The sequence below is a fragment of the Phalacrocorax carbo genome, chromosome 1 (assembly GCF_963921805.1).
Source record: "Phalacrocorax carbo chromosome 1, bPhaCar2.1, whole genome shotgun sequence".
Classification (NCBI taxonomy): Eukaryota; Metazoa; Chordata; class Aves; order Suliformes; family Phalacrocoracidae; genus Phalacrocorax; species Phalacrocorax carbo.
The window spans coordinates 3,642,269-3,656,343 of NC_087513.1; the positions used below are offsets into that span (position 1 = coordinate 3,642,269).

At 45.9% G+C, this 14,075-nt stretch overlaps 1 protein-coding gene across 4 annotated transcripts in view; it reads left to right on the top strand.

Annotated features, from left to right (window-relative positions):
• The window catches only part of PLXNA4 (plexin A4), a 460,966-nt gene that overhangs the window by 396,923 nt on the left and 49,968 nt on the right, over window positions 1-14,075 (top strand). For all 4 annotated transcript variants that reach the window (XM_064442386.1, XM_064442376.1, XM_064442394.1 and 1 more), the window contains 5 exons: window positions 1,849-1,942; window positions 4,848-5,087; window positions 5,905-6,051; window positions 10,680-10,914; window positions 11,308-11,450. In XM_064442386.1, the coding sequence (XP_064298456.1) occupies window positions 1,849-1,942; window positions 4,848-5,087; window positions 5,905-6,051; window positions 10,680-10,914; window positions 11,308-11,450 (859 nt within the window). The remainder of the gene's footprint in view (window positions 1-1,848; window positions 1,943-4,847; window positions 5,088-5,904; window positions 6,052-10,679; window positions 10,915-11,307; window positions 11,451-14,075) is intronic.

The following is a 14,075-nucleotide window of genomic DNA, read 5'->3' on the forward strand; positions in this document are numbered from 1 at the left end:
ATACCACCAACGATCTTTCCTCCTTCAGAGGGAATTTAGCTTCATCTACCCTGCTAGTTGGGAGTGCTCCCTGGCCCTTGCTATCCCTTGAACCATGACCAGGCTTTGCCTGGGCTACTGTTTCCAGCTTATCAGCGCCTATGGCCACCAGCCAGTGTTTGAGCTGGTGTCCTGGCCGTTTGGTTTATCAGTGTGGGGGTAACTAGAGGGGCTGAAGCACAGTCCCAGCTAGCTGTGGCCAGCTCACTGAAACCTGACAACTAAACTGCTGAGAGGACACATATATTTGCATTCACTCCTACCTGCCTCATCTGATTAAAAAGGGAAGATAAATGAGGAACATGGAAAACAAAGGTCAGAACTGGGGGACATCTGTTGGCCAACACAGGCTTCTTCCTGTCACTGTGATTATTCTCTGGTGTTTTCTCATTTATGATGCACTTGTTTCACCTTTCATGTATGTATATGGTTACCTGGAGGCAGGAAAGGGATTCTGAGCTTTCATTTCCCAATCCCACTGGTTTCCACATGGCTTCCCCTCCTATTCTCAACAGAGCACTCCAGGAAATAAACTATAGCCTAGGCAGTTTCCAAGGGGAGTTACGGAGGCAGGTGCTGAAACTGAGAGCGCTCCTCACCCCAGGAAACCGTCAGAGATGGGGCTGTCCGTTGATGACATGTCCTCATCCTGCCCTGGCTGTGTGAGCCCTGACAGCTGAAGGTTTTGCATTCTTGGATAACTCTTTGCCTCTGCCACAGTGCTGCAAAGGCAGAGCTCACCCTGGTAGAGCAGTGCTGTTTTGATTTGGGATAGCCAAAGCTGCCTATGGCGAACCCTTCCCCTCAACACAGTGTTCAAAGCCAACCCACGCATCAGCTCCTTTGCAGTTTCCTCCCTCCCTCCCCTCCGCTCCCCAAAGTCCCACAAAGAGCACTGCTGGCTGCAGCTGGAAGAGACAAGGGAAAGGAAAGAAGGGTGTTTCTGAAAGCTGTTTCCTTCTGGTGACAGTGATTGCAGGGAATGAGAAAGGCTTCATCTATGTCTCCCCATCTTAAGATTTGCTAAGAGAGATGTTATAAAAGTGAGAAAATCTACCAAATGCAGGGTCATGGCTCGTATGTATCAGCGTTCTCAGGAAATCCGTCCTTGCCCAAGCAAAGGGACAATATGACTGGAAATCTCTGTTCTGTCCAGTGTTGGATCTAACACACATTGCAGAGCTTATGTGCCCAGGTAACCAAATGGAAACTGAGCCAATGCCTCATGCACACCATGTCTGAAGACTTTGGCTCTATTTCTTCTAGATGTTGCAGGGCCGGGTTGGCTGGCAACACTGACATGGGTTCACTGAGGTGACATTGTCTTATTCAGGGTGATATTTTTACAGCAGGTTTAATATGCAAGATGAGACTACAGCCCTCAACCAAGGTAGCACTGAATCCTCAAGAGCTGCTTGCACAGGACAATATCTATGAGGGTATTTGGGGCTCCCTTCCTTAAGTGATATAGCACATGTAGTCTGCAGACCATTCTGAAGAGCCTCTCTTAGATTTCCTGCTCTACTCATTACCAAAGCTTCTGACTGCTGAGTCCTGACAATGAAAAACACCCAGATGCTGCTCGATGTGGCAGTTTTAGCAAACATGTGGTTTTACTTCTCTCTCCCCTTATGAATGGATGAAAAATTATTTGCTTTGTTTTGGTTTTCCTTCCCTTCCTATGGGACTGTGAGATGTGGACAGACGCTTTGCAATCAATGTTTAGGACTATACATCACCCGTTGCTGGTATTTGGTCCTGATATCTATTAGTTGGATTTATGCTCTTCTTTCATATCTTCTTCTCTAGCGGCAACACACCCATTGCGGTGTGGGGAACTCACCTAGACCTGATCCAAAACCCTCAGATCCGGGCAAAGCATGGTGGAAGGGAACACGTCAACGTGAGTATGGCTGTTGAGCTGGGGATCAATCAAAGGAAGGGACATGTCCAAGGTGGTGATGGGGGCTGGCTAACAGCTCTGGAGGTTGAAATCTCTTATTGCATGCAGAAAAAGGGTATGACTTGCTTTCAGAAAGATTACCCGTCTTCTCTCCATGAAGGAGCACTGGACCAAAGCAAGACCAGAGAGAGATGCCATGAAGGGTTATTCTGCTCCTGGTCTCTGCTGAACCTGTTTCTGCTGTTGGCTCAAGGATACCCGTCCTCTCTCCTGGCTCGTGTATAACCTGCATTATTTATCAGCTATGCCTGTGCATAAATAGACCCAAATTCATGTTATTATCTAAGCATGCCAGGATCAGAAGGGACTGTGAATAATACTCTTTGGTACTACTGTGTCCACTCCCTGGACCTTTTGGGATCCTGCAAGTGAATCCAGGTTTAACCAGCTAGATTTACAGCCTCATTCAGCTCTCAGTGACTACCAAGGAATCAGAAGCAGCTCAGGCCAGCAGAGCTTTACTAGGATCTGGGAGGACAAATCACTTGGAAGAAGCCAATTATCAGTAGGTGCTGAGCAGCTCCAGATACAGGAGTAAAATCTGTAAGTTTAGAACCTCCATTTAGTAAACTCAGAGGCAGGCGGCACCTGCTGGGACCTACAGTAGGTTGGAGGATGGGGCCATGCAACAGTAGCTGAAAAGATATTGGCTGTGTATGGGCATTTTCTGGGACCAAGTTTGAAAGAGTGTCCCAGACGAAGAGGTTCCAAAAGTAAAAAATACAGAGGGACTAATTGGGGTGGGGGTAGAAAGCCCAGCTCCTCTGCATTTCTCAAGTTTCAAGGTTAATCCTCAGGCTTTCCACACAAGGTTCTCAAGGCACTTTGCAGACATTAAAATTGTCTACTGCCACATGAACAACGGTGAAACTGTGGTAGATCCAAAAAGAAAATGCAGGAATATGGGGATGATTTATTTGCATCTACAGTTTGCAGACTGGGAGACCTAGATCTTGGTCTTATCCCAGCTCTGCCATCAACTAACATCTCCCTGCCTAAAGCCAAATCCAAAGCAATTTTGTCACCTCCACACCTCACCAGATTCAGGAAATATCTGTTCAGATTGGATTCTGTGTCTGATGTGAATCTTGACTGGCAATCTTCCAGTCCCTCATGAACTCTGGGAAAACCCTGATCCAACTGATTAGGCATATTTGTAGGTATGTTTTCATAGTATGTTGATTTCCTGGTACAACACAGCCAAACACTTACCTAGCTTTCCTCCAGAATTAGAAGCCTACAAGACTTCATCTTATTCCTCCAGTAGACTCCAGCTCTTGCCTGACACAGTGGTCTCAAACAATCATGCCATTGTGCAGATGATGAAGCCTATTCATCATCTTACACGTGCTCATGTAGAACTCCCCACCCGTTTTGTGCTGGGAAGTACGCCAGTGCCTTTTCTTTCTTGTCAGAGCTGTTACAGCAAAGAATATCTGACTGACTTTGCAGTATGAAACTGGCTGGTCCAAGCCACTTACCCCTCTATGGGATCGAGCCAAAGCAATATTAATGCTCGAGCTATGCTAGTTGTGATAGTGAGTGTGCTCTCAATGCTGGAGGTATCAGACTGGTTTAGAGAAGATTCTTATATCAAGCACAGCTGGGATCCCATGGAGCTGGTGCTGTTTCCCCACAGAGCCTGCTCGTTCCTAGTGAGACCAGGATGCATTGTGCTAGCAGCCATGGCATAGAAAGATGAAGGCTCAGATTCTGAAGGACAACCAGACATCTAACTCTTACTTATTTAAAATGGGAGTCAGGATAAAATGCCTTTTACAACCTATTACCCATTTCTCAAATACACAAAAGAAGCAGGACTTTGTCAGGGCTGTAAGCCAACTTCAGGGCCTTCTGAGACCCACCTCACTGTCTTCACTGCTCCAGCTTCCTGGGCTTCATTTCAGGTAACCCGATGTTCAATGAAATCATAGAATTATAGAATTGTTTAGCTTGGAAAAGACCTTTAGGATCAAGTCCAGCTGTTAACATAACACTTCCAAGCACACCACTAAACCATGTCCCTCAGCACCACATCTACACACCTTCTAAACACCTCCGGGGGTGGTGACTCAACCACTTCCCTGACCAGCCTGTTCCAATGCTTGACAACCCTTTTGGTGAAGATATTTGTCCTAATATCCAATCTAAACCTCCACTGGTGCAACTTAAGGCCATTTCCTCTTATCCTATCACTTGTTACTTGGGAGAAGAGACAAACACCCACCTCGCTATAACCTGCTTTCAGGTAGTCATAGAGAGCGATAAGGTCTCCCCTCGGTCTCCTTTTCTCCATACTAAACAACACCCATTCCCTCATCTGCTCCTCATAAGACTTGTGCTTCAAACAGGAATCCTAGGCACAACTGAGCATGCACTGGATGTACACTTTTGGAGTGATCCTCAGAGCGTGAGAGCTAATTTCAGGGTGATAGTGAGGCTTTGACTAGCCTCTGATGTACAGAGAAAAATAATAAAATAAAAAAAAGAGGGAAGAACTATTTCCAGAAGGAAATGAGGTTAGGGGAAGATGGTGCCACTGGCAGCCCCAGAGGCTCAGCTTCCTCAGGGAAGAGGCACAGGATGCCCAACAGCAGTGCAAACTGTTCCACACACCTTCCCTGGCAAAGCTTTCCTAACCCCTTCCCAGCCTCTCTTGTCTGATGGGTATGGGGTTTGGTCTGAAGCAGTGAAGCACCAGCCTGTCTCACAATAACCGAGGAGGTCTGGTCCTCCCTGTCCTCCAGCAGTAGGTGGGCTAGCATTTCACTGGGAGGTATCTGCCCACCAGGAGGGCTGGGGGCATTATCCATAAACACTCCTTGTGCTGGGTTTCTTTTTCCAGAACTGCGAGGTGCAGAACAGCACGGAGATGACCTGCCAGGCTCCGGCGCTGGCTGTTGATCCCAATCACCAGTCTGAGCTCGCTGAGCGTCCAGAGGAGTTTGGCTTCATTCTTGACAACGTGCAGTCCCTGCTGATTCTCAACAAAACCAACTTCACCTACTACCCAAACCCAATCTTTGAGGTTTTCAATCCCTCAGGGATCCTGGAGCTGAAGCCAGGAAGTCCCATCATACTGAAGGTGAGATGGGGACCAAGGCCTAGATGAGGAAGGGCAAACACATGCTGCCTATTGCCTCTCTGTGTCTGCCAGCACCCCACGAATCACAGTGGCATCCCGATTGCATCCCAGAGATTTTCTCCACTCATTGCACCTACTATATTGCATCATATCACAGCCACCATCTGCAAACACAAATCACTGCTCAGCATCTGCCAATACCCATAACTAAAAAATACAAACTCCTGCTGCAGCTACCTGTGTACCCAGAGAGGAACATTTTCTACCGCTGCAACAGGGCTGGCAATTAAATACCCAAGTCTATTTCTCACTTGTGTTTTCAAGACCTTCCTCTCACCCCTGGTGAGATCCTACAATAGCCCTGTTTCATTTCTGTAATCTGGACAGCAGTACAGAGAAGGAATTTTATGACTGAGCATTTCTGTATCAGCACCTGTACATGGTGCATATGCAAAGAAATGATTGCGCCTACAGAATACCTTCCTGCATGGTTGGCAAGGGGTCTGTCTTACTTGCCTGAATACGTTTTGTGAGGGCCTGCTTGTGCAAGACTTATATGGAACGTTTCTCATTTAGTTCCAGAGAGGAGCAGGACAGGCTGTTTTGACCGATTACAGTCTGTAGCCATCCATGCTGTCCTCCGCATTACGTCCTAAATTGGCTTTTCCTCTCTGTGTTAGTGAACGGTGAACCACAAACATAAAGTGCAATGTTAACATTTGTGTCACAGGAACAAACTAGAGGTGGAAGGCAAACTCTTTCCTGATGTTTTTTTGGTTTTTTTGGGGGGTGGGGTGTGATATTCCTTTCTATCCAGGGCAAGAACCTGATCCCACCAGTGGCGGGAGGGAATGCGAAGCTGAACTACACCGTTTTGGTTGGTGAGAAGCCCTGCACGGTGACCGTATCAGATGTGCAGTTACTGTGTGAGTCCCCAAACCTCATTGGACGGCACAAAGTGATGGTAAGTGGTGCTTGAACCTCATCAGCCTTTTGTCCACCGGTGGGTTGGGAGGGCACACCAGCGCTGAAGAGCTGGCAGAGATCTTGCAGGACTTTTAGCATCTCCATTTGCTCTCTGTAGATAACGTAAACACCAAGGACCCTTCTTGATATAAGAACCCCATCAAAAGTAACTTGGAGAAGAGTAGAAGAGTAACCTGGAGATCTTTATGGACAGTGAGAAACCTTTCATAAACAAAACCCTTTAGGAAAGTTTGCCTCTCTTCTGGTTTTGTAAGGGCTGTATGAACCCTAGACGCTCATGTGACTTCATATATGCAACATGCTCCTTACATGACATACTTTGTTAACTCAGCACAGTCCCCAGCAATTACTAACATGCTGGTGGCTAAAATTTGCCTTCATGTACGAGAAAAAAATATGCACCACAAGGACTCTATTTTGACAGGACTTTGAGGTTTTAAGATCGATACAACTTCGTGTACTCCTGCATATCCTTCCTGGAACCTCTGAAAAATGGGCCCAGTGATTACATCAGAGGGAGCTTCTCCTCCTCTCACCATTGACTTATTCACTCCCCCTTTACTTTCCTCTCAGTAATTTGCATTCCTCAATGCTGCTGCTTGATAAACAACACATCAGCAAACTCATCTGAGCTCTACCGAGCTGTGGGTGGAAACACAACAAAAGCTGACAACTGACATCAGACATACAGATGATCAATGTTTCTTGTGATCAACTTTTTTCCACCTCTCTGTTGCCCTCCCAAAGCTGTGTCTGTCACATATTTATTTATTTCAATGCAGTGAGACTCATCGAGGTTGATGGAGATACACTGCATGGTTCTTTAAAAAGAGAGGTTTTGGGGGACTTTTATAAAATAAAGAGTTTATGGTGACCATTTTGGGTCTCATTTGTGACTGCTGCTGGGAGACCTCATACTGGCTACTTAACTTCTCTGTGCCAAAGTTTGTCATCTGTAAAATAGAGGTAATAATCCTTTCAGCCATGCAAATATACTGTGGCTCTCGATTCATTGTAAAGCACATTAAGATACTCCAAGAGGAGCAGTAATGAAGTGAGAGATTTTCTCTGTGTGAATACCAAAGCTTTTGAACAAGGCAATATATGTTCCCTGTCATTTTCATGAATATAATTAAACATATGGTTAGTCAGAGATGGACAAAGCCCATCCTAGAGAGAGAAAACTTAAAGTCAGGTGAGCAATAATCAACCCCTGGGGATCAGGGAGGATGAACATCTGGTAAGGTCTTACTAATTGGAAAGACTCCCCTGCTTCTGCAGCCTGGGACAGCTTAAGCGAAGCCACAGAGAAAAAAAATAATCCCTTTTTGAGGATGCTGATCAAACAAGAGATGCTGCTGGAAATGTGGGAAGATGATCGCACTGAAGCCTGTTAATGAGCATCAGTGTTAGGGGCAAGTTACAGATTTCTCATTCAACTGCCAATGCTGAGGCAACCCTTTGGCAGCATCTGGGCTGGAAACCAAACACAGAAGGTCAACTGTGATGGAGGCCAGCGCTCAAGGATGGACTTCTCATCTGGAACTTACCAGGGGGACAGCTGGGCTGGGAAATGCCTCCTCCAGCACGGCACAGCATCTGTGTTGCTTGGATTTGTACAAAATGTATCCCATGTTTCACATGAATGTCACTTTGATGGTCAGGATAATTGGCAGGTAGCTCTCCCAGGCCCTCCTCCTGTGTCTGCCAATGATTTACTGTGTGACCTTGAGTAAATTGCTGAACAAACCCTTTCTTGTGAAGTGAGGTGGCCTAGATCTGAGAGGGGACCATGGGACTGAATCAACCATACAACGCTGAGATTATTTCTATAGGAAGGAACAATGACAAGGACACACATTGATGTCAACATGTTTTTGATCTATCTTTTATACAATGACAGAGTTAAATATTTGAAAAAATAGAAAAGAACTAAAAGGCCTGAGGAATGGTTAAAAAAGACGGAGTAAAACTCAGAGGCAAGCTCTTTGCCAAGGAAGAGAAAGGGATATAAGGAAGAAGCATGAGTAACTATGTTGGAGAAGGTCTGCAATGAGGAAATGGAGTACATTTGAAGGGTTGCTGGTATCTAATGTAGGCACTTACATACGGAAAGTCACACTGGACTCTGTATTGTGAACGGAGAGATGGTCAAATACAGCAATTGAAGTTCAGGGCACAATTCATCTCATCTTAAGGTAGATACTTACATTTGGCCAGGGCAAGCTTGCACTAGGAAAGACACTATCTCAGTCAAGTTTTGCACAATATCTACTGAAGTGCTGCAAGTGGCCTCTAAGACTTTGCTGGAGAAAACTAGGTTCTGCCATAGTGCCATTTAGAACAAATTAATTATTAATAGGCTTTATAGGTGACCAAACTGTTGTTTGGTAGTATGGAGGGCTCATGTTCAGTCTTCTGGAAGGTATAAATAGCTTTCTTCAAAAACACTCTGTGGCCCAAGAAATAAAGTAGGGCCATATCTACATAGTTGCTTGTTTTTCTTTTAAATGTTCACAATAGTACTGCAGCCTTGCAGGCTTTCTTCTTCAAGAGACCGATTCCCTCAGATCGTAGCAGTTTGGTTCGTGGACTGTGAGACCTTCGCAGTGTGGGAAACCACCTTTAGAAAGGAACGCACTGGGGCTAACTTTGTTAGACACCTACCTCTAGGAGAGAAATAGTTAACGGAGAGAAATGGGAACTTCCACTGAATAAAACGCCACATTCTAATGTCAAAGCAGATGTTAAAAGCAGCTCACATAAATCACACACTGAAAGTGCTTTTTCTCTGTATTGACTCTGAAAGCATGCTGTAATGTCTAACTCAGGTGTGCGTGTTGGATGTTTGGTAAGAGGAATCCTACTCATGGAGACGGGCTGTTCTGTGAGCTTTGAGGATGGACCTGCACTGGGGACTGGGACAGGGTTGTTTGATACTCCTTGAATGGGCTCTTCTGACCGCAGGGCATGGAGGAAAAGGACCACTGTTGGAAACAGAAAATTAAATATAATGAATCTATTAATTGATCCACTATGACAGGGGGAAATGGTGCAAACTGGTGAAGATATTTGGCTGGGAGGATTTGGGTCAGTTGTCTAGGGCAAAATGTAATAGCTTTTAGTGCTTAGATTAGCATGTGAGTTTGGCAGTCTGTCTTCCAGCTGAGCATGCGACATACTAATACCAAATCTCTGCCTTTTGCAGGCTTTATAAGCGAGTTGGACCTTGTATCTTAGAATAGATGGGAAAACTAGTTACTGCTGCATCCTCAGCTTACATGGGTGCTAGGTTGTTCCTTGGCCACTGGAGATGCTCTACAAGTCATCAGTGTCATGCTACAGAATGATCACTTTGAAACACTTGTACCTGGTCAGATGATCTTAGGTTTGCTTTCATTTTTCATTGTAGATGTTGTTAACTTTCTAGAGCCCATCCCAAAATGCTTAGGAGTATTCAGAACATGAGAGGACCTTGTGGATGGAAATTAGGTATTCCCAGACATTCACTTTTTTCCTGTCCAAGACTTAAGGGTGCTTTCTAGGTGGCTTTGGCCTGGACCCACTGAGGAACACCCTACAGCTGGTGCTAGAGCAAAACAGACAACTTCTCAGACATTGTAACTGGGGCCAGAATAATTCTAGGAGCTGGTGGGGTCACAGAGATTCATATCCCCAGCAAGGGCTGTGGTGGTGAGGAGCAAGAGCAGCTGCAAAACTTTTCATTAATTCATGACTCTTTGCTCCATAGTCTTTTCTGCTGGCTCCAACCCTTCCTCCTTGGGCCAGTTTCTTCCTCTGGCAACCTGGAGAGGAAACCTGAGTAGGTGCCTGAGCTGAGGCATGGGAGGCCTGGGATTAATACATATGCAAGCAGGCTGGAGACAGACTGAGTAATTGAGAGCGAGTGGAATGAAGGACAAGGCTAGCCATCATCCCAAGGCTGGGATGTGGGGAAGTTTTCACTAGCTGCTGTGAGAGCTGGGAAGGCGAGGGAGAGCTCCTCATAGAGAAGAAAGAAAAAGGTTCAATTACATGCTGCAATGGTTCCAACTGCAGTGGGAGGGAGAAGCACGTAGCCCTCGGGTCTTGACTGCATTTCTGCCTGGCAGCAAGAGTTTGCACTTCGCACAGTGCCTGCTGTGCCTTTCTGTGACAAAGCTCAGATGGGGTGAAGTGATAGGGGTTCATCACCGTGTCACAATCCTTCAAGCTCTTTGCATAGCTTTATGTTGATCTATAACCAGTGTTCCCCCACCATGGCACAGTCCTAGAAGCTTTCTTTATATACCTCGAGATAGTCAGCACTGCTTTTCCCCCTGCCACTCAAACTTATCCTACTCTACAAATAGCCTTGAACAATCTTGTAGTAGCCTTGAGGAAGTAGTACCCCGTGGGATTACTGTTGGGAGTGGTGTTCATGTAAAAATGGGCTCTTAACAGACTTGCTTCAGCAGAGTGTTTTGGGCTTGCAGCAGTACCGCTGGCAGGGTTTCTTTCTGGCTGTTAAAAGCAAGGTCCTCACACAGCAGCTCATGATGGAGTTTCTCTGTGTTCCGATTTGTTTGGCAGTTTCAATGTGACTTTTTCCTGCCTTCTCTTTAGGCTCGTGTAGGAGGGATGGAGTTCTCCCCAGGGATGGTCTACATCTCTCCAGACAGCCCTCTCAGCTTGCCAGCTATTGTCAGCATTGCCGTGGCCGGTGGCCTGCTCATCATCTTCATTGTGGCTGTGTTGATTGCATACAAGCGCAAATCCAGAGAAAGCGACCTCACCCTCAAGCGTCTGCAGATGCAGATGGACAACCTGGAGTCCAGGGTGGCACTGGAGTGCAAAGAAGGTAGGACGAAGAAGGAAGACTGACACTTTGTCAGCATTTGTATAAGAGAGAGATCCACCCACAATGCTTTGAGCCAAAATATCACCAAGGAACAGGAGTGTTGAAGCTTCTGGGTCTGGCTCAAGCCTGGATTTACTCTGACTTTGTTTATTTCCCCGTGTCCAGCCTTCCTCCACCTTGTCCAAGGTGTATTTGCTAACTCACAGTCCAAGGAGAGCCTTGGCACGTGCCCCTGAGGAAAGGCTGTGTTGTAGGAAAGGTGAGACTGTTCTTGCCCACCTTCTTCCTCTCCACATGTTGCTTCTCCACATCAGTCTGAGGGCTTTTCCCATCACAGTAAGGGAGTGATACTGGACTGGCAGTATTACATGAGTTGTTCCTTTTTTGTGTTAGCCTTTGCAGAGCTACAGACAGATATTCACGAGCTGACAAGCGATCTGGATGGAGCTGGGATCCCCTTCCTCGATTACCGAACATATACCATGAGGGTGCTTTTCCCTGGCATTGAAGATCATCCAGTCCTGAGGGATCTGGAGGTAAGAAATCAACAACTACTGCTTCTGGCTTCTCTCATGCCTCCCTGTTCTATCCTGAATGCAAGAGATGTTATGTCAGTTGTGAGGATGTGATGGTGTAGGACAGAGCTTACGGTGCTGTGTCCTACCAGGGATGAAGTATTACCTCATTAAAAATCCAGGTTCAAAGAAGAAGATGATTGCTGCTATCTTAGATGTTAAATTCTGTTTGATCACTCATCTATTTGAAAAAGTCTTATAGATCTATGTACATTAGATCTACTGTATTAAACTCCTCCTTGGTCTTCATACTGCTGGGGTTTGGTTTTTTTTTAGAGTGGATTTATTAGCTACAGATGTGCAGCAGCCAGGAAAAAAGGTTGTATGGCAGAGCAGCATAGCTGCCTGTGTCACTGCAGCTTTGCACAGCACTGACACTACCAAGAAGTCTTTTTTTCCTGGTAACACCTATAGAAATAACCTGCAGTCACTGAAGGATTTCCACCTTTGCTGAGCTCTGTGGTTTTCAGGGAAATCAGAAAACCACAGCGTCAGTCTGCCCATACCCTGCCCACGTCTGCCTTCTCTAACCCAGCTCTCTGGACCGCAGCAGTGGGAGGACAGTGAGACGTTGCCCAGCACTGTTGGGGTCTGCACACAGCCTACATTACCTCACTGGTGACAATGAATTTGATGGGACCTCCACCGAGGTCTGCTCATGCTACAAAATTCCTTCAGGCTTTGGCAGATGGACAGGCTCTGCTCTAGGGATACCTGGACCAGAGTACAAGGGGATACACCATGGCCAAGGCCAGGGAGGTCGTTGGCTGAGCTCTCTGCAGGGTCTTTGGCAAGCTCTCAGCTTCAGAGAGGCTCTGGCATGGGCTGGTGGGTTTGTTGGAGGCCAGGACTGGGGTTAGTTGGCAGAGACGGGGAACAGGAGCTGGCGCAGGCAATGCCATGCTTGGCTGGTTGTGTAATCAGAGGTGCCTGCTTGTCTCTGCTCCTTCCCTTCAGGAGAGCCAAAATTCATCAAACTATATGGAGAGAACCATTAAAAAAGACTGATCTGTCAGCAGCAAGGAGTTGTGGGATTGTGTAAGAAGCTCAGCTACACATTGAATACTGTATTTGCCTTTGGGGTGCAGGCAGAGTGGCCTCAAGCTGCTTTCCCTCAGGAAGAGTAACGCAGCAGCTTCAACAAATGAGTGCAAGAGACAAGGGGTGATGAATGTCTCTCTCACATACACGTACACACACACACAAACACTTTCATCATACCCACAGCCAGTTAAGATCCCTATATTCATTAACCTCAGCCAGCTGACCACAGAATAGCATCTGACCCCTATAGAGTTTTGAGCATGGATGCTCCTTATGCAGATACATACAGAGAGACACAGAGCTAATGTTTCCATCTGCCACCTTTGATCTCTTCCTTTCATTTCATTCATCTCTGTTTTTTTTTCCCCTTAATCCTCTGTAAATCTTCAACAGCTCTTATGGTGTCAACATCTTTGGCTAACAGCATATCAGGGTAGGCAATTTCCATTCTGCTTCCTTCCCTGTAGCACCTAGAAGGAGTTACTATTTATTGCAAAAGGCCCAAGCATCGATCCCACAGTGAGCAGGTCTTACTTATTTCCAGTTCATTTGCTAATTAACTGCTTCCAGATGCAGTACAAAATACTTTTCTTGTTATTTCTTTAATTCTCCGTAATAACCCGGGGATAGACAATATTAAATGCTCAAGCAAGTGAGTTAAAAATAATTATTTGCAGGATGGGTGGTAGTGGTTGGTTGGCTGGTTGGTTGGTTGTCTCAAGCTATTTACGAAGTAATTTATTTGCTGTATGCAAAAAGAGTTAAGAGCTCTAATTTCCAGAATGGAAAAGTAATGACTCTTTAAGGGGCCTTGCATTACTTGGTTGTTTAAGCATGCCAACTTGTTTTGGATTGAAGTGCCCAATCTGGTTGGTTATTAATACATATGTGCCTCAGTGAAATGTGTTGCTCTGTGTTGAGACCCTGCAGCTTCCAGGAGAGCTTTTTCAAGGGCTGGAACAGCTTCAGCAACATGGAGGAATGAGTTTGGGGTTCTCTGTTTAGGCTCCATTTTCATCTAGAGCCAGAAGGACCAGAAAGGGTAACACCCGCTGTGGACTGTGGAGTCCAAGGTCCAGTGTTGAGGTCCTAAGTTGCTCTATATAAAAATTAGTTCACCAGCCTCTCACAGCTAAGAAATACATTAGTGACTTATCAACTTCTCTGTCTCCAAAACATCTCACCTCCCCATCCCAGGGGTCCTTTTGCAGTGGGACCTCTAAGACACGTTCCAACTTAGGGTGTCCTCTCACACCTCCATCTACCTAGCTCTTCAAACCAAGGCCCAGCTACATGCTCACCATCTCAGCCACTGCATCTCTTAATCTCCTCAAAACCTGACCCCAGGCTCTCTTCCCTGTTCACTTTCTTGCTGCCTCTCCCCACATCTTAAAGCTGAACCCCAAATCTCTGTAAGCAGGTTTCTTGCAGGGATGAAAAAGAGGTGTTTGGTGGAGATAGAGTGAGACTTCAGTCTGATTACAATAAAAGTACAACATGGTATGGCACTATATCCAGGAATTAGCAATCTCTTTTTGATGT